This window comes from Schistocerca nitens, chromosome 7, assembly GCF_023898315.1.
Source record: "Schistocerca nitens isolate TAMUIC-IGC-003100 chromosome 7, iqSchNite1.1, whole genome shotgun sequence".
Lineage (NCBI taxonomy): Eukaryota > Metazoa > Arthropoda > Insecta > Orthoptera > Acrididae > Schistocerca > Schistocerca nitens.
Genome location: NC_064620.1, coordinates 343,772,260 through 343,799,139, shown reverse-complemented (window position 1 = coordinate 343,799,139; position 26,880 = coordinate 343,772,260). Strand labels below are relative to the sequence as shown.

General features: G+C 39.2%; 1 protein-coding gene across 1 annotated transcript in view; it reads left to right on the top strand.

The window, feature by feature from the left end:
- Positions 1-26,880, top strand: part of LOC126195609 (WD repeat-containing protein on Y chromosome-like) — a 455,713-nt gene that overhangs the window by 72,040 nt on the left and 356,793 nt on the right. The window contains exon 5 of the mRNA XM_049934234.1: positions 7,983-8,181. Within this exon, the coding sequence (XP_049790191.1) occupies positions 7,983-8,181 (199 nt within the window). The remainder of the gene's footprint in view (positions 1-7,982; positions 8,182-26,880) is intronic.

Sequence of the window (26,880 nt, the reverse complement as noted above, 5' to 3'; positions counted from 1 at the left end):
TTACCGTAAGTTCTGTGCACGATGGGTGCCCAAAATTCTTACCGACCACCACAAAACTCAAAGAATGGCCTCTGCATTAGACTTTCTGTCACGTTATGAGGACGAAGGAGAACCATTGTTAAACAGAATCGTGACCGGTGACGAAACCTGGATTAAGTATGTGAACCCTGAGACAAAAGAACAATCAAAGATGTGGGCACATTCAAATTCGCCTACCAAACCAAGAAAAGCCTCGCAAGATTTTTCTGCCAGAAAACTGATGGCAACGGTATTTTGGGATGCCAAAGGGGTGTTGTTGGTTGAATTCATGGAACGTGGTACGACCATTAATCAAGACATGTACTGTGAAACAATAAAAAAGTTACGACGGGCTATACAGAACAAACGCCGTGGTATGCTGACTTCCGGTATCGTTTTTTTGCACGATAACGCCCGTCCTCACTCTGCTCGCAGAACAACGGCCCTTCTTGAGTCCTTCAAGTGGGACGTTATCAACCATCCACCTTACAGCCCAGACCTGGCGCCAAGTGATTATCACCTCTTCATGCATTTGAAGAAATGGCTTGGGTCACAGCGGTTTGATGACGACGAAGAGCTCAAAGATGCGGTCACAGGCTGGCTCCAGGCACAAGCGGGTGATTTTTATGCAGAAGGAATTTCAAAGCTTGTGAACAGATATGATAAGTGCCTCAATCACTATGGAGACTATGTAGAAAAATAGTGCAAAGATGTAGTTGTAAGATGTATATATTAAAATATTTTTATTTAACTTGGTGTATTTTTTTAAATCAACCGGAAGTTACTTTCTGAACGGCCCTCGTACTTTCAGTTCTAATTGTTTTTTAAATGTTGTATCCAGTGTTGATTCATGTTGCATAGGTCATGATGCACAGTAGTTCTCACATAAATAAAAATAATAATGTGATTCTCGTTTTTAATGTAATATTTAAAGAAGATTAATAAATTTTTCATGATTGAAATAGTTCAAGAAAGATTATAATGAAGTGCATGACATTTGCCTCTAATACCACCTAATGGCTTAATACATTTACTTCATAACACAGCATGTGATGGGAGCTTGTTTGGCCACTGATGTTCTGCATTGACTAGATGCAATTTTTCTACTAAGCCACATAATGCATCAACAGGACGTACACTACATCTTGTTACTATATAAAATTTGTTTCGTTATATCACTTCTCATACCACAGTTCTGAAGATGCTGTGTAGCAAAAGGCATCAGATGTAAAAATAAAAGTATTTTGATGAGTAAGGCAGTGGTAAAGTATTTGAGCCAAAAATGGTCACAGAGCTGCTCAAGGATTTCATGTCCAAAGGAATGTTTCTCCTCATGAATGGTATCTACAGAACACATTGAATGAATGCACTTGACTGGTGCCTGGCCTTGTGCTTATATGTCTAGCAGCTTGCACACACTTTCCACTGCTGCTCCATTAAAATCAGCATGTTATTCCAATTTCAGTGCTGACAAGATGAGTTGGCAAACTACATTAAAAGTAAAACTGCTGTCATGATTCACATAATTTTGTGTGACATGTACTTCATTTACCATCTTAATAATGCTATCTCACCAGTCACTAGACAGATCACATATGTCTTTTCAAAATAAAATGTGTGCTCCTCCATCAAGTTGTTCTGAGCCAGTTCTTATTTCTATGCAGCATCCTTAATCAGCCAGGTATGAAGTTCAATATAAAATTGATAACCAACATCTTTCTGAAATGAAGGCGTTGACCTTGTAAATACAGGTTTTTCTTGATATTGATTCATACTTTCATCATATTCTGTAGATCAAATTAATGAGGAGAACGTATTGGAATGTGGGATGATGTGAGCTATGCATTAACAAGACATAAGCAAATGATAAATTAACAGTACACTACCACTATGCTGCTTAATGCTGTTCATTACTAATGCCAGCTAAATATACTAAGTAAATTAACAAATGGAAAGTCCAGGATGGGATGTCAACAGTTTTTATTAAGTAAATTAGAAAAAAAAGATGCCATTTGAAAAAAGCTGCTGCCTCCACAACAACACTAAATAGCTACTGGTACTGCTTATATGCTATTGGTAGCTTAATACTTACTGAATTACAATGGTGCTTTTTAAAGATAATAGTTACTTATATCTCGGAATCTTGAGTCTTGTTTACTGCACAATACTACTACATATGTAGCTTTACAATGAACATTGGTACTTGTCCTGTAGCTAATGGAACTTTTCAAACCTTGAGACTAAATGTTCAGGTAATACGTAAAAAGACTAACTAATGAGGTACATTTTTAATATTCATTTGAATTGTTAGAATTTCCTAATTCCTAATTTCCTGATTTGTTTTAAATGGAAGTTTGTTGAATATCTTCCTACTATATGACTCCATTCTGAATATAAGAAAAGGAGGCATTGTCTACATGTAAACTATTTTCGTGTCTTCCATCAAGACTTTGTAAATGATAGTTCATCTGAAACTGATTATCAGCATCAGCAACAAAAACCTTAAGAAGTAAATGTATCAGTTCCAAGATCATTAGAAAGGTTCTGCACTTTTCACTTCTGCTGAACAGATACTTTATGTAGTTCAGATGCATTGTGTCAGAAGGTAATGCCACAAGGCAACAGAGAATATGCAGAATAACCCCAAACACTTTCTTTAGGTCAATATGACAAGAAATGCATCTAAAGGCAAAACATGCTCAACTATGCTTTTTGATCAATTTATCTACGTGATGACTCCATTTCAACTCATTACTCAGCTAGATTTAAGGAATTATATGCAGGGTTTTTCATACAGTATATGACCATTGATGCCTACTTCACAGTGATAAAAGGTCACTCTTGCTTGTTTGAACTGCATAATGTGAGTCTTTGTGAAATTAAGACTTATACTGTTAGCTGTGGAACAAGTCTAGGCCTGATCACCTATCACCTGAGCTGTGTCTGCTAAAGCTGCATTTGGAAACTTGATTAGTATGATTGTACCATCAGAAAACATTACAGTTTTGAATTGCACATTAAAGTCATGGGAAGAATGTTTATGCAGATTATGAACATGATTGGGCGCAGTACATCTACAGTTATATCTACATACGTATTCCCCAAACCATGCACCAATACTAGTCATTTCCTTTCCTGTTCCACTCACAAATGCAACGAGGGAAAATGACTGTCTAAAAGACTTCTTATGTGCCCTAATTGCTCATATCTTATCTTCATGGCCCTTATGCCAAATTTATGTTGCCAGCAGTAGAATTGTCCTACAGCTGGCTTCAAATGCTGCTTCTCTAAATTTCCAGAATAGTTTCTTCCCTCCAGAGATTCCCATCTGAGTTCACAAAGTTTCTCCCTAATACTTAAATGGTGATGAAACCAACCAGTAACAAATCTAACAGCTCACCTCTGAATTGCTTTGATGTCTTCCTTTAATCTTGCTTGGTGGTGATCCCAAATGCTTGAACAGTATTCAAGAATGTGTCACAGTAGCATTCTAAACACCATTTCCTTTTTTGAGCTACACTTTCTCAAAATTCTCCCAATAAAACAAAGTTGAGCATTAGCCTTCCCTACTATCAGACTGATGTGCTCATTCCATTTAATATTGCTTTTCAGTGTTGCACCTGGATATTTAAATGCTATGATTATGTTAAGCAGGACACTACTAATAATGGGTTTGTTTTTCCCAGTTATCCACATTAACATATAGTTTACCACATTTAGAGCTAGCTGCCACTCATCACGTGTTGGGTTGGCAGAAGAGCCAATACCGTGTTACTAGAGGAGGCCGAAAGGCATGCGGTTTAGCTCATGCAGGCTGGTGTGAGGAGGGAAGGACTATACTGACGTGAGGTCTGGAACATGACAAGGAATTAGAATTCAGAAAGCGGATATAATTACTTTGATACTTAACTTTAATCCAGTAATGATGAACATCGCTCTTGATGGTAAATGATTCACAATATTGTCTGTTCAGAATTCATTCTAATTACTGAATATGGCACCTTGTTAGGTCATAGCAAATGATGTAGCTGAAGGCTATGCTAAACTGTCGTCTCTGCAAATGAGAGTGTCTGTAGTCAGTGAACCATCGCTAGCAAAGTTGGCTGTACAACTGGGGCGAGTGCTAGGGAGTCTCTCTAGACTAGACCTGCCATGTGGCAGTGCTCGGTCTGCGATCATTGATAGTGGTGACACACGGGTCCGACGTATACTAATGGACCGCGGCTGATTTGAAGGCTACCACCTAGCAAGTGTGGTGTCTGGCAGTGACACCACATCACACATGCTAGGAATTTTATCTGTGTCATCTGGTATCTTCTTATCAGATCATTTATCTACGTAGGAAATAATAGCAGTCCTCTCATACTTACCTTGGGCACTCCTGACGATACCCTTGTCTTTAATGAACACTCTCCTTTGAATACAAGATACATCTACATCTACATCAATACTCCGCAAGCCACCTGGCGGTGTGTGGCGGAGGGTTCTATAAAATTGCTAAGGCATTCATGGCCACTTGTTGACAAACTGACTGTTGAATTCTGACTTGGGTTCTTCGGTCAATGTTCGCCTGATAATTTTTCTGTCATTTAGCCAGCACGAGTCGCTGGCATTGTCAAAGCTTCACCCCCCACTGCTGGAGGAGAATGGGGGCTGAGCTAATGTCTGCAGGCTATATGTACCTGGCATGTCAACATCCACGGGCTTCTCTGTTCTTATTTCTGGTGCAGTTCTCCTCTTGCTACCTGCAATGATCGTTCACTGCAGCATGGGAAGCCAGGATCCATTTACCCTAAGGCTTTCTTCTTTCTTCATGATGCTGTTATAATGTATGTGTATTTCTATAGCTTCTCTGAACAAGTCGCTGTGATAGCTCTTCTCTACAGCCAGAACTTCTACATCAGCCAATTTTGGTATGTGGTCAATCTCACACAGTGTGTGCTCTGCCACAGCTGATCTCTCCACCTGCCCCGATCTGCAGTGTGGCTTATGTTCTGTGATCATGGTGTTGAAGGATTGTCCAGTCATTCCAATGTAAACTTTTCCTCATGTGCATACAACACAGAGATACTTGGCAAGAATGGATGAGGAACTAGTGGACATTTTCTGTCAACTAAGTATTGGAATGCATCAAGATGACTGAGACAAGATGACAGCATCACTCACAGGAGCATGCAGAACGTACTTGAATGGTGAACTGAGCAACAGAATGAAAAGTTTGCAAGATGCTGGAAGCAGACTGGCAAGGCGATTCCTGACATGTCACACACAGAGGTCAACCTCACTGAACACCAATTAAATGAAGAGGAAGAGTCTGTCCTTCAAAAAGAAGGGAATTTTTCTATCATCCTTAGAATTATACTTGTTTAGAACATCATTGCTAATACGGAAGCAGCCATCTGGCAGAGGAAATATGCACTGAAACATACAAGCTACTGCATTGAGCAATACCACTGGCTTGCAACCTGAAGAAAGAAGAGGTACAAGCTATCAAGGATCTTAATGCCGACAAGAGTATATTGGTACTGCCTGCCAATAAGGGGACTATGACCATCGTAATGAAGAACAAAGATTATGAGCAGAAGATCCGGTACCTATTAGATCCAACAACATACCAAAAACTAAGTGCAGGTCAGGTGCATTGTATCACATGGAATATGAATCAGGTTAATTAATCAGGTGTCTTCTCTCCCAGCAGACATTCAGAAGAACCTGCACGACAGAAGCCCTACCACCTCGGCTGTACAGATTACCAAAGATCCACAAGAACAATATTCCACTAAGAGCATTTGTTAGTGCTACAGGCTCACCAACATATAAACTGCTAAAACATATGGCCTCTCTGCTCCAGCTGCACACGGGGAAGCTTGACACATACATAAAGGACTCAGGGCAGTTCACTGAGAAGATGAAGAAACTAAAACTTCCACCAAATGACACCCAGGTCTTCTTTGATATTGTTTCTTTGTTTATGAAAGTGCCACTCAGTGACTCTGGGGTACATTGGTTCCATTTTCTGCAAGACATCACCAAGCTCTTTCATGCATGTCTCACCATGAGCTATTTCACATGGAAGAACAGTTTCTGCAAACAGTTGGAAGGCATCACCATGGGCAGTCCTCTTAGTCCAGTGGTGGACAACTTCTTCATGGAATATACTGAAGTGCAGTCACTCAACTTGGCATCTTGTAAGCTGATGGTGTGGTACAGATACATTGATGGTGCCCTTGTTGTGTGGAGCCATGCTGAGGAACAGCTCGGTGACTTCTTAAGACACTTGAAAAGCATCTATGCCAACATAAAATTTATCATGGAAGTAGAAAAGGACAAAAAAACTGCCATTTCTATATGTGCTGGCCACAAGGGATGGTGAAAGCCTGCGAGACTGTGTGTATTGAAAACCAACACACAAGGACTGATACCTGCCTGAATTGTCAAATCATGAGCCGAGTCAGAAAAGAGGTATGATTAACATGCTCGTAGTGTGAGCAAGATGAATATGTTAGCCACAGCACCTCTGACATGAAATGCAAACCTGGAAACTGTTCTGAGGAGCAATGAGTACTCCACAAACTGTATTAGAAGTATAACAAACTCTTGGCAAAGTGGTACATCAGTAAATGCCAGATACAGCCTTTCTGCCATAGATTCCCAGAGTGACGTACAGAATCAGATGTATATTGTGCAAACTTGATGTAAAGACTATTTGCAGAGCAACAGGGAAGGTCAAAGAGTGTCTCAGCTTAGTGAAGGAGAAAAGGGACCCACTTGCAGTGTCAGGAATATACTGCATACCATGCATATGAGGAAAAGTTTTTGTTTGAATGACTGGATGACCAATCAACACCAGGATCACAGAACACATTCAACAATGCAGGTTGTGGCAGGTGGAGAAATTGGCCATGGCAGAGCACAAACTCTGTGAGATTGACCACATACTAAAATTCACCGACATGGAAGTTGTGAAGAGCTATCATACTCACTTGTTCAGTGAACCTATAGAGATGCATAAACATGAGAATAGCTTCAACAATAATGAAGAAAGCCTCAGTGTAAATGGATCCTGGCTTCCCGTGCTCCAGTGAATGACCGTTGCAGATAGCAAGAGGAGAACTGCACCGGAAAGGACCACAGACAAGCCCTTGAATATTTGCATGCCATGTACATCTAGTTTGTGGCCACAAGCACAGCTCCAGTTCACCACCAACAGTGGAGGGTGAAGCTTTGACAATGCCAATGACTCGTGCTGGCAAAATGTCAGAAAAATCATCAGATGAATATCAGCCAAAGAACTCGAGACAGGAGCTGACAGGCAGTTTGTTGTACTAGGTTCTATTACTTATAAAATCTTTAAGCCCCTCACACATCTTGGAACATATTCTCTTTGCTCGTACCTTCATTAACAGAGTGCAGTGGAGCATTGTGTCAAATGCCTTACAGAAATCCAGGAACATGGAATCCACTTGTTGCCCTCCATCCATCACTTGTAGAATATCATGTGAGGAAAGAGCACACCAAGCCATGCATGAGTGATGCACTCCCAGATCTGTGCTGATACATGCATCAATCAATTTGCCTTCCCCACCCCCTTCACCTATCCCCCCTTCCTGCATATTATGTTCACCCATTCTGAGGCTACTTTACCCTGGTTACATAGACCATCAGTTTTCTGTTATTGAGAAAGATGCCATTCGTGCAAGAGGTATGTTATTAGTGCCATAACATTTCAGTTTGCCAAGTCAAATTTCATGATCCAAACAATCAAAGGTATTGGCAGAGTCATCAAATAATAATGTCATTACTGTTACACATAACATAAAGTACTGTACTTTGTTCTAGATCAGTTTAACATAATGTGTGAGCAGTGAGGAAACTTTTTAAATTAACTTTATGCCTTTGTAGTATTAATGCAGCAGATTAAATATCCTTCTTTCTGCCTTATAATTTTAATATTTTGGTTTCAGGTAACTCGTTGGCCATCAGTTATTATGAAAATGTATTATCATTTCTATGAAGATGTCAATCAAGAATCTATTCTCATATTAGGAGATGCTGATGGCAACATAAGAATACTATTAATTAAAGTTAAGAACAAAGGTCCATTTTATCATACACCTGGCACTGATGTGATTCACATACATTATGAAGGTCTTCTTTCTGTGAGTAATGACAACAATTTCAAAGTGCTATCTGTGATCTTTTTCAGGTGAAGTGTACAGTGAACTATATTTTGTTAAATAAGCTCACTGCAGAATGATATAGTGATCTATGTGTTGATGGTGCATGTAAAATCTGTTCTGGAGACGGGAAGAATGGGCTGACTGTTGGAAGGGGGGAGGAGGAAGATGAGGAGGATGAGCAGGAAAAGCAGCTCATATTAGTTTCATGCAGTGTGGAAGAGAGGAGAAAACAAAGCAGAATTTCTTCCAAAATAAAATTCAGAACTATAGGAAAAAGTGTTTATTAATCACCAAACATACTAATACTACCACTTTATATTAGTTACCTGCTACCTACAATACTTAATCAAAAGATCATAATTTTTATGAGATCTATAGATATTAGTTTGGTCTTAGGCAGGTAAGACCTGTGAATACTTTCTGGTTGGTTGGTTTTGGGGAAGGAGACCAGACAGCGTGGTCATCGGTCTCATCGGATTAGGGAAGGATGGGGAAGGAAGTCGGCCGTGCCCTTTCAGAGGAACCATCCCAGCATTTGCCTGGAGTGAGTGAATACTTTCTGTGTTCACATTTTTAGAACCTTATGTCATTGGCTCATAACACAATGGAAGAACATCAGAAATGGAAAGTACAATTCTACTAAAAGGTTTTTGAACCAGAGTCATTTTGCGTATTTAGTTGCAAGGAAAATATCAATGAACAATATGATAGTTTTGAGATTTCATGACTAATGGCTCTGGGTTTATTTCAAACTGATACTGAATTGGCATGTCCATGTGTGCAGTACATTTGGATGTGGGTTTGGTTTACAAAGATAATATTTATAATTTGAATATTTCTTATGTCATTGTCTTGATGTAAAATTCCATGAAATTTTTTTATAGGAGGAATCAATGTATATTGACATAAATTATTTCAAATGCCTTCTTTGTCACTATAGACTTCTTTGGCACACATAAAATTCTATAAACATAATTATGACAATGATGTGCTAAATGTTTCTTTTGTTATTCATTTACATAAAGGCAAGTGCTAGGTCAGTTTGTGTCAGAGGTTTATAGTGGGTTCTGTGGCAGTTTTATAGCACATTTTGAGGCAGATATGTATTGGCTGTTGTGAAATTTTGACACTGTGTTTGATCATATGACAATACAAGTTGACATGAGATGAAAGGATGTGTTTCATAGTCTAGCTGGAAAACTGGACCTATTCCCATTCAAGCATCAAAGAACATCTCGATGAATCAGAATCAATGAGATAAGTAGTTTGAATTTCTACACACTCCTCTCTTGTAAAATTATGTACTACACTAACTGTATGTAATAAGTGTCACTTTTTAGTATTTTATTTACCTGCTGATTGCAGGGTATGTCAGAATATCAACATATCACCAGTTTATCAAACAATGTCAAATGTAAATACATATGTCAAGAAGACAAGCACACAACACAGACAAGAGAACATATGGACAGGACATTTATTATAAACATGCATATTTTGGAAAATGAAACACAGAAAGTAGAGCTATATAGCTTGAAGTGCTGTGCTCATCAAGCACATAACATACAATGATCAGATGGCCCCCTGAGTGTTTGTAACCAGATAAACCCCAATATTTCAGCAACTTCAAATGATATATGATGGTAGTATCTGTTCCCGAAAGAACAGTTACCGTGGATGACCATGCAGCTTTGCTAGAAATGAAATGATGATTAAATGGACACCCTAGCTGCAAACAGACGTTTATGTACTTCATTGGGGACATGTTGAAAATGTGTGCCCCGGGTTCAAGTCCCGGTTGGGGAACACATTTTCAACATGTCCCCAATGAAGTACATAAGCGTCTGTTTGCAGCTAGGGTGTCCATTTAATTATCATTTAACTTCAAATGAGACATAACCATAAAATAAACACAAGTTCTATGGAGTTTGGAAATTGGGAGAAGAGATACTGGTGGAAATGAAGCTGAGTTTGGGTTGCTCAGCTGGTAGAACACTTGTCCGTGAATGGCAATGGTCCCAGATTCAGGTCCCAGTTCAGCACACAGTTTTCATCTGCCAGGAAGTTTCAGATCAGTGCATAATCCACTGCAGAGTGATAATTCATTCTGGTCACATTATAGCTCAGTCAAAGCATTATCAATCATAAAGTAATCAAAGCATAACTCAAATCCTATTCCAAAAACCTTATTCAGCATTATCATTAAATCACCAAGTAATAATACAACGAAAAGTTTGTCACAAAATAAATCTCAAAGCCAATGGTTCTTTTAGACAGATGAAGGAAAAGCCCTTATATCATGATTTTAAAAATTTTCCAACAAAATGAGTATTCAAGGAACTCTTGTGCTTGCTGCTGGTAATCGTCAACTACACTCCATGACATTTTGACTGGGCACCTGCCATTCATCCTCAGGTGAGTCATCAAAGAGGTGACCTCAATTCCACAATATATATTGCACTATGAGTAACCCATCATTGCCTCAAAATTAAGTTGACTGATGGACCATACTACCCAGGCAGCACGCTTGCTGGTGGAACTGCAGAACTCAGCTGTCCTCAGTGATGACACTCACTGTGGCCATCAGCATACTATGTTGTCTTTGATCTGAGAAAACCATGGAGATAGTAAAATACCATGCATTATCCAGCTGGTAGCCATTGTCACAGTTCATCAGATTTTCCTCTGTGCATATTTCTGATGGTTCTTTAAGAATGGAGTCACAAAACAGATTTTGCTGCATCCAAAACTATTCTCTAATAATTCTCCATTGAATGTCCAATAGAGATGCAATATTTGGCAATAGCAGACTTCAAAAAAATTTTTCTGGGTTTTTGACTACATTGTCAATATGTAAAACTATCAATGTTTTGGTCACTGTTGTAAGTGACCTTCTTCAGGATGTTTTTGTTTGCTGCTGAATGAAAAAACTTTCTTTCTTGTATACCTGCAGACAAGGCTGTTATCTGATTCTAATAGGCTGTTAAGGATGAAGGGGAGGTATGTTAGAAGTTGTTTATTGGTGTTTTTTATTATTTCTTTTCACTGGTGGAAAACTGACATTATTATTGGTGTTTGCATTACTGCTTGTGATTGGTGGAAACCAGCAAATGGAAATCCAGGTGACAGTTGTGACTTGGTGCTGTTTTCCTGCTTTCTAGTGCCAGCTGAGGTGCACCAGTACTCTATGTACCTGTGGCTGCTGTGGTCTTCTGCATGCCTGCATTTATTGCTTCACGTGAGCTGTTGCCCTATAACACTGTTATAGCTGACAGCCAAGATGTCAGATGTCAGTACCCAACTTCCCTATTCATATTGGTGGGTCACTTGGTTGTTTCTATTGCCTCTCTGATCTTCCTCCTGAAAGTAAGAGGCTGTTTTGCCAGTACACGAGCTTCACCAAAATCAATCTGCTTACTGCACTCATCCTGGTGTTCTGCCACCACTGACTTGGTGTGTTGTCTTAGACATATCTTTCATGTAAGGATGTCTGATGCTGATGGGTCTAAATGGTCTTAACTACTTAGAAGCAAAGCCCCAACATGTTTGCAAGGTCAGCCATTTCTTATATGATGTGTGACTTTGCCTCCAACGACCTGAGCAAGGAAGCAAGATATTTGCTAAATCATATGTGGAGCACCAATGTTGCTTATATCCCTTGAGGTAATGAAGAAGAATATAGGAATGCATAAGTTTCCCACTGCACATATCCTGTAGGATCGTAAATGGATGTGGAATTATCTAGTAGACCACACAGCTTATCATTCTCAAAAAAACAGTGAATATTTTTGGGCAGCCTTGCATCATTTTTAAAGTCTATTTCATAATTACACCAATAATTTTTACATTACTCTTTAAGGATTTTCAGTTGTATTTCTGTCCTCTCGGAGATTTGACGGTGTTGTCCTTTCTGCAGAGGCCAGATTACTGCACTGATGTGGAGCTTTCAAAAGAACATGGCAAGTTTCCCTTCTTATTTCCTCTCCAGCACCCAAAGGAAGGCATCATATGGCTTCTTCAACCCCATTCACAAAATTTATTAAAGGTGGAGCTCTAATTGTAGGTGCAAAACTGAGTCCTTCAGTCACTGGCGAATTGTCCAAATTTTTCTCTGTGAAGTTGACAATGGAATATTGTATGGTTCATCTGGTAACTTGATTTTGAAACACATTTGAATTACTCACAGTCTGCTGTATGTTGTGAAATGGATGATTTCTTTATCAGTTTGTGAAGACTCATCTGATGATGACTGGTGAGCATCCAGTCAAAATATCATACAATATATTTGAGGACAACCGACTGTAAGCCCAAATTTTACTCAAAGATCTTAAATTCTCCATCAGAGATGAATTTGTATCATCACTATATTTTCCCTATCACATATTATTTTATCTGTTTTTTTTTCTTTCTCTTTTTCTTTTCCTTTTTTTTCTTCTGGATCTCCTAATTAATACATACTTTAGTAGCTTTTTCATCCAAGTTCCATTGCCATTTGCAATCCTACTTTTACACTTTTCAACTACTCCCTTGTAGAATTCAGCAGTCAAATCAAAATGGTATAACTTTACATCAGAAAAAAAAACATAAACTTACTTTCATTTAATTGAGTAACTGTTTCTCTTAATGTTACTGTTAAGACAAAATTAAGTATACTCCAAGACAAAAGAAAATGACTCGCCATGAAGGAATTATCTGAATGTGATGGAAATCAGTAGTTTAGATGTACATATACTGCCAAACAATACAGCTTCAGAAAAATTGGATGATTTATTCAGGAAAAAGTGCTTCACAATTGGGCAAGTCTGTAAAGCATTGGTCAACCAATGCCTGCAGACTGTCATCTTGTGCACCCTACAGCATGGGAAAGAAGTGTATGCAGAGGAAATCTGCTGCTATGAAGGGTCCTTCGGTTGTGCAACTCACTGAGTCTGCTGACCAAGCAAGGAAGCCCCGAGAAGATGAGTCGTGGCCTATCCCCCCTTTGTACATCAAGTGCAAAGGTGGGTGGACAGTGCTATTCGACATTATGACAAATTGCACCAAGAATGAGGTAGTCTACTGCAGTGGCCCAGTGTAATGTTAAGCTCTTACAGCTTAAGCATTTTCATGGACTTACCTGTTGAAGAATTCTGGTTCTGTTTTCTTGCAGTGCCAATGTCTTCTGCTAGCAGCGGATGCTTCTCCAAAGATTTCACTGCTAGGAAGGGGAAATTTTCACTCTCTCACTCTATCTCTTCTTATTTAAAGAATGCACTATCTTGGAATATCATTCAATGCACCAGAACATATTTATTTCCAATTTGTACAAAAAACAACTAAACTTTATGACGTAAGCCCACACATTACCAGGCACCCAGAATCAGTTAATTACCCATTTTTGAAAACAATTAGTACATAAGATTTTATCGTGGCTGACTATCCACGTCCAGTCCATGTACTCTCAACAGCAGTTCAATGTCTAATAAACAGTCAAGTCTCTCCATTTGTTTTTTAACAATACAATGCTACATTACTCTTTGCAGCCAGCCACGGAGCTTCTGGGCCATACTTGCTTATTCTTGGCAGGTCGCACTGAACACTTGCCAGTGCCAACGAATTATCTCCCTTCCAGTTTCTCCTGCACAAACAATAAATGGGTGCAGTATCCCATGCTCATCCTTAAGCCCTGCTTTAAAATAATGCATGTTCGAAACGGCTGGAACACAAGTGTCTCCAGACTTTCATAAAATTCTGGGGGCACTACACTACGAGGCTGCCAATACAGACTCGCTGATCTGTGTTCGTGCTGCAAACGTGGGTGACCACAAGGTGATCAAGGTCGCAGTGGCTGACCACATTGTGGATGCGCTGCCAGTGCATGAGAAGGCGCCTTCCATTGGAAGGAATAAGATGATCATGGCATTCCTAAGGGGGTTACCTTGGTACTGTGATGAGGCAGCAGTCCGGGAAGGGCTGCTGCAAGCTGAGTTTGGTAATGCAACTGCCTGGTTGCACAACCGGACCAACAAGAAGTGGGTGCCACTCTATGCCATGACCGTGGAAATGGCCAACGGTGAGAGCAACATCTTCGGCTTGCAGAAGTTGCTGGGCTTCCCGGTTATGACAGAAGCTCTCCCGACCACCATGGACACCCAGCCCCAGTGCTTCAGGTGCCAGGGTGAGGGCCATGTCGCAAAGTATTGCCACAACATGGCGTGGTGCATCAAGTGCTCCAGTGAGCACAACAGCCGCGCCTGCGACTGCAACAGTAATGTTCTGGCGACTTGCGTTGGTGTGGCGGCCCGCATGTTGCCAACTCGCGTGGCTGCCCGGCTTTCTCAAGCCGCAACCATGCCAAAGGCAGTGAGGTGGCTGTGGCCTCACCGACATAGTGGAAGAAGAGAAGATGACGTCGCCAATGACGTAGGGTGCAGACAAGCCTGGCCCAGCTGAGGGACAGTGCAGAAGCAGTTCCACCTGCCAGGAGTGGGGACAACCGCCCAGAGACAGGTAGTCGAGATATAACTTGCACCCCCAAGAAGGACTGTGGCCTCGAACTCGGCACTGCAATAAAGGAGGCCACTGCAGACCTCAAAGCCATCATGGTGGCAGAAAGGGCTGCCTTCGCAGCCACCGTGGCTGCAGAGGGGGAAGAGGCCTTGAGGCAACTGCATGCAGTCTTCGCCTAAGGCCTCCATGCAGCAGAACCTGCAAACACTCTTGTAACCTTGCAGAAAGATGTTCACGTGCCTGTCCCACTGGCTGTCCCAGCAGCACCATAGGTGAAAGGTGCAAAAAAGACAACCACCACCCCAGTGGTATTGGCGGTGATGCCAACCGCCTTGGGGGTGGACCCTGCAAGGGACTGAGAAGCCAAAGTGGCAGCCCTCATCGCACAAGCATGAGTGAACGGCCTGCAATACTCTGAGGCTGAAGGGGTACAGGTCACTGAACAAATGGAGCTACTCAAGTCTCAGATGCGGCAGAGCTGCACCATACATTAGAGGAGGATGTCACTCAGCACCAGCCTGATGAAGCTGACGACATGGCGCAGTAGAGGGTGTAAAGGCAACACATGCGTTGCCACACTGAATTCCTTTGTTACATGGGTGAAGCCATTGCAGCAGGTCCAGGAGAATCCACAAAAACCCAGCACATACTACAGCAAACTGAGCTGCAGCACTGTCTAGGACTGATCTCTTATGACAAAACTTGGCACGACATGGTATCCGATCGCATGATACCCACTTCTAACATAACCTAGCCTTGCGTGACCTATCACAGTCAGCAAGGCATCTGCTACTGCTCTTACTACCCGACCTAACTATCGCAGATGCTTTTTTCCCCTTGGCACTTGCCTTGGCACTTTTTCCCTCTGCACTTAATCCACTACCCTTTGTTCAACTTTCGACCCAATATATCTCCAGATGAGTGCATATAAATGGCTAGCCTTAGCCAGACATACGCAAACATTGCAGTACCCACATCCTGTGACACCTCACTTACTTTAGTGAACACTAACCATTTATGCAGAGATGGCAGTAGACCTTTTGAGTTGGTCATCATACCGGTGTGGGTGTGGAGGGGTTCCAACTCTCTCTCTCTCTCTCTCTCCTTTTTTCTTTTTTTTTTAATAGAGAGAGAGAGAGAGAGAGATAGACACACTCCCAAACTCCCTCCCACCACCACACAGAACCCAGAACCTAAACAGACATGCAACACAGTTATGGACCTTGAAACACCCCTGTTATGTCCTTTATTCGGTTTTGTGTGATTTACCAAAGCCACCTAACAATCAATTATTATGATCATGTGACCATGTGCTTAATGGATGAAAGGCCATAGGTTTTCTTGCTGTTGTTTTGGGGGTATTTCAACCAACTCAGCAATAAGTGTTTTTATAGTATTAAGGAATTCCTCTCAGAGGAGTAGAATACTTTCATTTGTATAAATAGTATTTATATGTACAAAAAAATAGCAACATAATTTTTTATCTGTTACACCTACTTTATATAATTGTTTCCCACAATGTTATAAGGGGAAATGATCAATATGTAAACTATCCAAACCAAATCCTTGTATTTGTCTATGGAGAATTTCAAGGCAGCCTCCACTTAAGCTTTTTAATTTTTTTTGAAGTTTGTTATAAAATTTGGTCCCCATGTAATAGGGACTCTTGTATGCACTTTTTGTATTATTTATTTCCAGGTGATAATCATCGTTCCTCCTAGTATTGTAATGTGCACTTCTCTATTTAGATGATTGTACTGCTTATATTTTAGCATCACCTGAACAGTTTTATAAATATATAGTGATGGGAGTGTTAGTAGTTTCTTAATTTTAAAAATTGCCCTGTAAGACACATTATATCTAAGCTTACACATTATCCTAACTGCCTTTTTTTGAAGGATGAATACCCTATTTACATGATTGGCAGCAGCACATCCCCATACTTCAATTCCATATATGAGGTATGGATACACTAAAGCATAGCAGCTTATACTCATTTGCTCATATTTAAGAAATTGTGACATTGTCCACATTGATTAAATTGATTTGGTAAGTTTTTGGCATGAGAAATTGATATGATGCTCCCAAGAGAGATGCGGATCTAATATTATGCCAAGAAAGGAAGTTTTGTCTTTCAATTTTATTTCTGAACCATCATCAGACACAACACTCCATTGCATTTCATCTTGTTTGTGGTGTATTTGAAATTCCATTAGATTTGTTTTATTGATGTTTAAGCTTAAGTGATTGTTTTGGAAGTAGTTCTTCAATCCAAATAAGACATCAGAACAATTTTGGGCCAAATCATTCTCGTTGGTTCCCCAGTTAACAACGGTTTTGTCATCCGCATAGTTAACCCTTCTAATACCGAGTATTTTTTGCTACACTGAGTACCATTGGGGTCTTTAGTGATCCCAACGGAATTTATTTTTTTTAGAAGGATAGTTTTAATAATGGTAGAATAAAATCACATTCCTTATTTTTTGCACAATCTAAAACATGATATCAGTGACATTACATTAAATTAAAATGCATATTTTTTTAAAATAGATTTACTTCTGTATAATTTACAAATGATTCTCATGAAACTACAAACATTTTTGATTAAATCCCGAATTGACATTTATGACGCATTACACTTACAGCAATAAATTGCAGAGTGGTTTTTACACACAGAACATCCACGCTTTGAACATTTATTGGTGAATTTTCTATCTTCAGACCTTTTACAAAACGGACACCTACCTCTTTTTTATGTCTGTACTGTTGATAGAAGTACTGGGGAAATAATTTTGTCTGGCTTTCTTTCGACGAGCTGCTTTCCTAATTCTATGAGAAATGCCCATCTCTTGTAGTTGGTCCTTTCTTCCCAGTCTCGTGTAAGATGTAGCCATATTATAAATGCATTCAGTGCACTGATATCAATCATGTTGTAAAATAATACCATTGGCCACCTTCTGCTCATCCTCTTTGTGGTGTATGTTCTAACCAGCTTGTCCATAGCATCTACTCCTCATTTTGTATTATTATAATCCAGAATCATTACTGGCTTGCATTCTTCACAATCTTCCACTTCCTTCCTTGAATGCATTGTACTGAGCAAAGTTACAACTTTTCCCTTTTTTCGGACAATACGAAACAATTGAAGCATGCTCTTGGAATCCAAAAATAGATGAATATTTGACTCGACCTTTGGTCTGAGTGAAAGCTTTTGGTAGTTCTCCTTTATTTTTTCTAATTGTTCCTAAGAGTGTGAGATTGATTTTCAGGAGTTCTCTCGCCAAACTATGGCTAGTGAAAAAATGGTCAGTTTTTACATTTCTACCACTGTTTTCTAAGCCTTTCACCATATCTAAAGCAACTCTCTTGCCTTGACGAACTTCACAAGAGTCATTTTCTTGTTGACCAGTGTAAGCTTGGAGATTTAGACTGTAAAACGTTGCATTATCACATACAGCCCATAATTTCAACCCATATTTTCCTGGTTTTGAAAGAATATGTTGCCGAAATGAACATCTACCACGAAATGCCACAAGTTGTTCATCAATTGTTATGTTGCTGTGAGGAACATATGCTTCTTGAAATGTGTGTACCCACATTTCAAATATTTCTCTAATGGGAGCCAGCTTGTCAGAAGCATGGTTGTGACGTCTCACATCCTCGTCATCAAATCGGATGCACCTTGAAATTTGCGTAAAGCGATTTCTAGCCATTGCTTCACTAAAAATGAGTCTACCATCCTCTTGGTTCCACAGATCTGTAACTGCTTCACTATAGGCCTTGTAAGCCTATAGTGAACCTGCCTATAGTGAAGCCTATAGTGAACCTGCTAGGATCAAGACATCGAAAAGCACTTCAGTTCAATGATATCTACTGGTTTCCATTTACTACCGTAAACAAGACTACCCTCTTTGTTAGTCCACTTTAGAATTACATCAACAATGTTTCTCCTAAGAAACAACTGAAAAGCTGATTCTATGGAGCCTACATTTTTCACTGCAAATTTTGTTGAACCTGGCTTTACTTGCATTATGTTCCATCTCTCTTCTCTTCCACAAGCTCTTCTCAACTCGAGTTTATGCCACAATACTTCTTTGTTTTTAAACCTAAATAAAATAAAAAAAAAATAAAAAATACAAAGGGTATATCTTGGTGCTAGACCCTAATGCACATTTACAAAAATACAATGTGTACTTACATATAACAGCCAGAAATATGTGTTACTTCCTGTTCAGGCTGGACATCTGCGCTGTCCAAATCTTTTTCTGTTTTTCCGTCTGATTGAGGAATATTCTCTTCTAAGACATCAATTTCTCCATCGCTGCATGAGACATCATAAACTATATCACTGATATCACTATTTGATTCTCCAGATAGAGGATTATCCTGCAATAATATTTCAAGCACTTCGTCTTCGGAAAGATGACGAGAGATTATCCACTAAGTGCAACACACACAATAGTGGTATAAACTTGTATGGAACAAATAACTGTCAGCTTATAAGGTATTGGCAACAATCACACATCACAACAATATTTACAAGAATAAAACAAAGGAAGTACAACAACAGTTACGGATTCAATGCAGCATTATTGGGTAACAATAACACAAGAGAGAAATGGGGTCGCATTTAACCCCAATGGTATTCAGTGGTTCTCTTTTGATTTTCGGCAAAACTAAATATTTTCAAAAAGTTACATTAATATATTACGAACCCATTACTTAATTCAGGAAAAGTCCGAATTTTTCATAATTTTTAGGAATAGGAAATAAAGTATATTTTACAGAAAATTATGGCCTGGGGTCATTATAGACCCCACGGTATTAGGAGGGTTAAGTATCTTGCTGTTGTGTTCTATGGGCAGATCATTAACATATAGTATGAACAGTAAAGGACCCAAAACTGAACCTTGGGGCACACCATACTTTACTATAGCCGGACTGGAGGTGTACTTCTTAATAACATTGGCCACTTTGTGTGTGACTTGTGTGACCTGATATCTGTCATGTAGGTATGACTGTATAAGACTTTTGCCTATTCATCTAATACCATAAGTTTCCAGTTTCTCAAGTAGCAGCTCATGAGATACTGTGTCAAATGCACATGATAAATCTAGGAACAAACATGACACCCTTTCTTTTTCATCTAATTTCATAAGTATCATATTTACTACATCACATATGGCAGATGACGTTGAATAGCCTTTCCTAAAACCATGTTGGGTTTCTCATAGCACTTTTTCTTTGAAAAGAAAGTTTTCTAACCATAGTGAAATAATCTTTTCTAATACTTTGCTTAGGATTGGAATTAAGCTAATGGGTCAGTAGTTTTCAACTTTGTTGATACTACTTTTTTTGTGCAATGGCTTGACTATTGTATATTTTAATTCAGATGGAAACACACATTTATTCAAACTTTCATTGAAGAGGTGGGCCAGAACAGGTATGAGTGAATGTTTGTGTCGTTTTAATATAATGGAGGAGATTTCATCCTATCCTGTAGAGAATTTGTTTTGTATTTTATTTATTATTCCCTCTACTTCAGTTGTATCTGTTTCATACATAAACACTGATTTTTTTACCTGGTAAGGAGCTCTGTAGTCATCAGTGTCAGAGGTCACACACATGTTTCCTGAATTTATAAAGTGGGTATTAAAAACATTGCTGATCATATATGGATCTGAAATATATACATTATCAGTCGTTAGTTAGATATTGTTGAGTGTCTGCTGATTCTCTCATTTACACAGTTCCATACTGATTTGCTTATGTTATTTGAGGTAGCCATTTTTAGCTATATAGTTTCCTTTGGGTATACATTCAGTGCTCGTTTATAGGCTTTTTGACATGTTTGGGAGTTGTCTCTAGTTGATGTGTCCTGGAACTCTTTAAATATTTTCCAAGTAATAAACATTTTCTTCTTCAGCTGTTTTACATCTGAAGGAAGTCTTATGCGGTTTTCAGTATATTTCTTTTTGAAAGTAACTGGACTTGTTACATTGAAATGGGCAAAGAAAGTGTTATAAAAGTTATTCCATTTGTCTGCAACATTTTCTGCACAATATATGTCATTACATGTCTCGGACTGCAGTGCGGACCCCAACTTCTCTAAACATTTTTCATTTGTACATATTGTTTCAATCGTCTCATACTTACTTTGTGAATCATACATAATCAGTATTTCCATTGTCTGGCAAAGATGATCAGACAGGTGAAGGTTTATTATGTCAACTTTGCAGTTATCTAAGTTGGTGTACTTTGGATCACCACATAAACCTACAAATACTTGTAAACAGATGTTGCTTGTTTGCTAAATGACATAGTTCATACATCTCATATTCAACACACCTCATTACACATAACTCACTCAACTTAACAGCAACTTCAACTGCAAATATGTATATATATCTTCAACATACACCAACCCTCCATATTCTCTGCAGTAACTACATAAAAATACTACTCCAGGCTCCTTGGCCTCTCCGCATATCATATCTCACATCATTTATTCAAACAAGTATCTCATTATGTATTAGTTTCTTTATGTGCCTTCCTATTTACAAGCTGATACATTACTCCGATTCTCTTACAACTGCTTGACCTTTTCATGCCTCATAAAACAACTCTACAAGATAACACAAACTCTTGTTTGACCAATTCACTTCCCATCACATTTTATAAAAATTGGCTTTCTGATCTGGTTCTCATTTTATTACTTCTGGCACTATTAATTTTGTAATGTACTGGCACTAAAATGATTTTTAACTAATTGAGTCTTTGACATCTCACCCTCTACATCAACAGTAACTACTTATCCTTATTTTAAGTCAACTGTAAATTTGTTACACGGTTCCTGACTTAATTATTTGGACAATCACTACCTATTCTAACTACTACACACTAACTTTCTTAACCTAAGGATAGAGAAAGATGGCAGAGGAGTGAAACTTGGAATAAGAAATAAGGTCTCACCCAGCTGGGAGTGTACCAGTTGCCACTTGGTATACCAGCGAAAGAGTTGCTGGTTCCCTACACTTCCTCTCACTCTATTCCATTATCTAGGTTGCCCTTATCCTTACGTGGGTAGTATCTTTTTATATTCTCAACTTGTTCCTTACTATGAGCTCTATTTGCTTGCAAATATTCCAATTCAACTGTGTTCAGGTGATCAATTCTTGTGATCCTGTGTGGTCCTTTATAAACATGGTTAAATTTATGTATCTCAGAATTTATTTTCTTTGGTTTGGCATGCACTTTTACTAGCATCACATCCCCCACTCAATAAGTTATTGGCTTTACCAATTTATCATGTCTCTCCTGTCTCCTCTTTGCTTTCTCTTTCATACTCAGTTCCACTAACTCTAATTTCTTCTTCCATGTTATGTTATTTCCAGGTGGATAATCCAATAGCTCATGAAACACACTATCAGTTTCTTGGTTAAGTAAGATCTCACATGGTGCAAATCCCGTGGAGTCATGTGGGAGATGATTCCCGATACGTTCAAATTCCCCCAGGTACTCCTTCCATGACCCATGCTTCCTGTGACATTATGTCCTACATAAACAATTTAATTCCACCATTGATCATGCGGCTGGGTTGGAGGCTGGTGTGTATCTTGAGATTGCAATTGGTTCTATCTGATTCTTATCTAGCATTTCTTTTCATTCCTTGGATCGAAATTGTGACCCATTGTCACACAGAATCCATTTCAGTACACATACACTGCTGAAATAGTCCTTTTCCAATTTATTAATGGTAGCTTTGCTGGTGGCTTTCTTCAATGGATAAAACTTTACAAATTTCTAAACTAATTCTACAGCCACTAGAATCTGCATATAGTTCCCCTGTGCTTCAGGCAAGGGTCGAAATTAATCTACAGCTACAATATCTTTAACTGCTGCTGGTACTATGAGAAGCATATAGCCCTTATGTTGGACTGTGGTTGTCTTAGCCTTCTGACAAGTGTCACAAGTACTTGAAAATTTACATATACGTCTCCCCATATGTCTCTAATTTCAACTTCTTGAGGCTTTTCTTGGGTCCATAGTGCACATTACTCTAATGAGTATACCAGATCAATTTGTCCACTACATGTTCTGGTATAGACAGTTTCCAATTCTCTTCATTCTCATTGTTCCTCTTGTGTAGTATCCTGTTGTGGATATAATAATACATGCAGATCTTCTCTCCTCCAGCACACCTGTACTTGCTCTTAATCAGCTTCAGTCTGTCATCCTCATTCTGTTCCCTACATACATTTCTTGGAAACCTCCTAATGAACTCTTCATGTTGCACTCCCTTCATTAGGTTAATCCTAATTTCTTCACCTTGTGGTCTTCTCAAGGTTATTCCCTGTGAATCAAGCGGCATTCTTGGTAGCGCATCCTGTATTGTGTAGGTTTTACCAGCCTTGTATATTACTTCAAAGTCATGGTCTTGCAGGGCAAGGGCCCATATTATTAAGGGGCTCCGGAAAGGCTCAAAATCATGAAAAGTTCAATTTTTACTTTTTTGCGTTTTCTGAATCTTCAGACTATTACCTTTTAATAGACATATAATTTATTCAATTCTGAAGACTACAACTATTTTTAAATTTTTTTTTGAAATGTGTTCTACATGGGCGTGACCCACTGTGGCGCTGTTAAACTGCTGTCAAATGGTGTTATTATGCAATATTATGCAATATTATGCAATAATGGAGGTGATAAAACCTATTTTCAGAGACTTAGCAGCACCTGAACTGTTGAAAAAGTGTATTCATGGAAAAACTCAAAACCCCAATGAAAGTGTAAATAGTGTTGTATGGTCGAGAATCCCCAAGACTGTATTTGTTGGAATAGAAACACTTCACTTTGGTGTGTATGATGCTGTTGCGACTTTCAATGATGGCAACATTGTAAGGTGCAAGGTATTTAGAAATATGGGAATGAAGATAGGTTCTAACATGGTACGAGCGATGCTTGCTTTAGACAAGGAACGCCTTCGGGCTGCAGACAGGGCTGTAAAGAGTCTAGAAATACAAGCAAGAGTAAACAGGAGGAGGAACAAGAGGAAGCTGGAGGAGGAGTTTGCAGAGGATGAAGATAATCCATCCTAAGGACCTGGAATGCACTAAAAAGTTAATCCAATCTTTGTCGCTCGATTCCCAAAACTTTTATTTTCTCATACTAATTACATGTTTTCTAAGGATCTTCCAAACATATTTGTTTCAAACCTTCAGTAAGTGTTACACAGTACCTTCTGCATAATTTAACACAGCCTTTTTCCAAAAAACTGTATATTTTTGAATATATAAATAAAAAATTGCAAAAAAATATTGTGAATTTTCATTACAATTGAAAAAAAAATCATCTTTAATAACTGAACTAAAATTTTGTAAAATACCTGTGTTAAGTTGTAGCCCATATTCCAATAAATAATCTGTAAAAAGTTCAACTTCCTACCTCAAATACTTTGTGAGGAAAGATGTAATTTATAAGCGTTATTTTAACATTGCAAGTATAAGGCGTTCCGGAGCCCCCTAAGCGACCATGCCTCAGTTTACTGGTTGTTAAAAATGTCAGGGCCTTGTGGTCTGTGACCACTTTCACATGTCTTCCTGCTAAGTAGTAACGGAATAGTTTGAAGCCCCCATACTATTGCAAGCGCTTCCCGTTCGGTAATAGAATATTGTCTTTCCCATGCATTCAGGCTTCTGCTACCAAAGGCTATAGTTTTTATGATGTCGTCCTCCCCATTTTTCTCCACTTGGTATAAATGTATACCCAGTCCATAATGCGAGCTGTATGACCCAAATAGAAGTCTTAAATGTATGCCCAATCCATAATCCGAGCTGTCTGCCCCCAAATAGAAGTCTTTAGTAAAGTCCGGATGGTAAAGTATCTCTGAATTGTATAGGGTTTCTTTAATCTCCTCAAATTCCTCTTGACATTCCTTATTCCAATACCCTGACATCTTTGCCTTAGTCAGTTTTCTCAAATTTGGTGCATTTAGTACTGGCTCCTTTATGAATTTCCTGTAGAACTCGCAGACTCTGAAAAATGCTCTCAATTGTTTCTTACTACTTGGCACCAGAAACTGCCTAATTGCCTCCAATTTGCTTGGGTCAGGACAGATACCATCCTCTGAAATTATGTAGCCCAAAAAGTTTAGCTGCGGTTTGCCAGAATCTGACTTATCTAGGTTTGCTGTTACCACTACTGACTCAGATGCTTCTAAATGGCATCTAATTTGTCCAAATGCTCTTCCCATGTTTCACTTGCAATCAATACATCATCTACATCAACAGTCACTTTCTTAAGCAGCTCCTCACCTAAAATTTTGTTCAATGCTCGAATAAATTCTGAAACAGATACATTAAGCATGAATGGCAACACCCTAAACTGGTAACTCCTACCAGCATCTGAAAAAGCTGTATACTCGTGAGACTCAGGGGCCAATGGTATCTGCCAGTAACCAGTAGTCAAGTCAGCACTACTGATAGTCTTTGCCCCTTGAAATTTTTGGATTAGCTCCTCTGTTGTCTCCAGTTTGTCTCGCTCTGGCTCAATGATCCGGTTTACCATGCATGCATCCAAAACTATTCTCGCCGTCTCATCCTTTTTATCTACCACAAATAGGGGACTATTGTATTGACTACTCGCTTTCTCTATGATGCCAAGGTCCATCATCCTCTGAATCTCTTCTTCCACTGCCCTCCTTCTTGCTTGTGGAATGGGGTATTGTTTGATATTGAAGAGTTTGTGATCCTTTATCTTTAATTTGCACTCTATCCCTTTCATAATGCCGGGCTGTTGAGAGAAGACCTTCTGATGTTTACGCAGTATTGCAGCCAATTTCCTCTGAATCTCTTCTTCCAAGTGTGTCATCTTTCCCAGTTTCTTGCCTATCATATCTTCCCAGTGTTGAACCTCTTGTACTAATCCCTCATAGAATGTCAGCATACATTCTTCCTCTGGCTCTTTGTTTTGCTGTTCTGCTGCCGGCTCCTCCTCACAACATAAGCTCACCCATTTAAATTGTTGCTCATCTGCTGCTTCACACCTTTCTGTAAATGTCAACTTCTTACTTTCTCCTCCTTTTCTTTTTACCTCCACGATGCCTTCGTCAAACCTGACTATTGCTTCCACCTCATTCAACCTGTCTATCCCCAAAATGATCAGCAGGTTCAACCCTGACACCACTAAGAGTGTCGCTTCATATTCTTCTCCATCTACTTCAAAGCTAACTAACACCTGCTCTTTAATGGGCTTGCTTTTGGCACCAACAGCCTTAACAACTCTCACACCCATCACTGGAAAACTTGGTAACCTGACTTTGGCATTTAATACTTGTTCATATAGTTTCTGGGATATAGCACAAGCTTCACTTCCTGTGTCTACTAGGGCATCAACATCCAGATGGTACATTCTGTCTCTAACCATGGGTAACAAGTTCTTTGGAAATTTGCTGACTTCCTTCCATTATGTCTTCTCTCAAGCCACATCCCTCATCTTGTCTAATAAGATTAATGTTGGTCCTGGTAGGTCTCACTCCCAACTGGACCACATCTGGAGTGCCGTTTAGTTTATCGGGTCTCTTATTTCTTCAATTCGTACCTCACGATCCCTTCATCTATCTTCTCCCCTCTCATAATTACTGTCATCATCATCTCTCCTATGATTGTGATAAAACTGTCGACCATTGCATGGTTCTTATGTCCATTATCCCCACCTCTATCACTGTAATTCAAAGGGTCATTGACTTTGATGGTAAGTATTTCCACCTCGGTTCTGATCATGCATCTGGTTGTTTTCCTGTGCATGAATAGTTTCTCATTGCTCCAATACTTCCATTAAAGTATCTTTATCTTTACTCAGGCTTCCAGACAAATTTTCTTGCATCCTGCAACTTAACCTCCTTTTAATGTCTGATATCATTATGTCATCATTCAATGGCTGCTCTAATGTTTCATTCAATACCCGTAGAGGCTCAGCAAATTCCCTCAAGGTACCTCTTCATATATTAAGGGACTTGCAATGCAGTAAATCTTCAAGTGTTGCACACTGGTGACTTTTGAACCAGTATTTCTTTAAAAACTCTTCCTCAGATTCACTATAGCTGACAACTTCTTGTTTCTTTCTAACTCCCCAGGCGAAAGTTTCACCCTCCATTCTGTCTATTGTGAACTGAATTTTATCTGTATCTCATAAG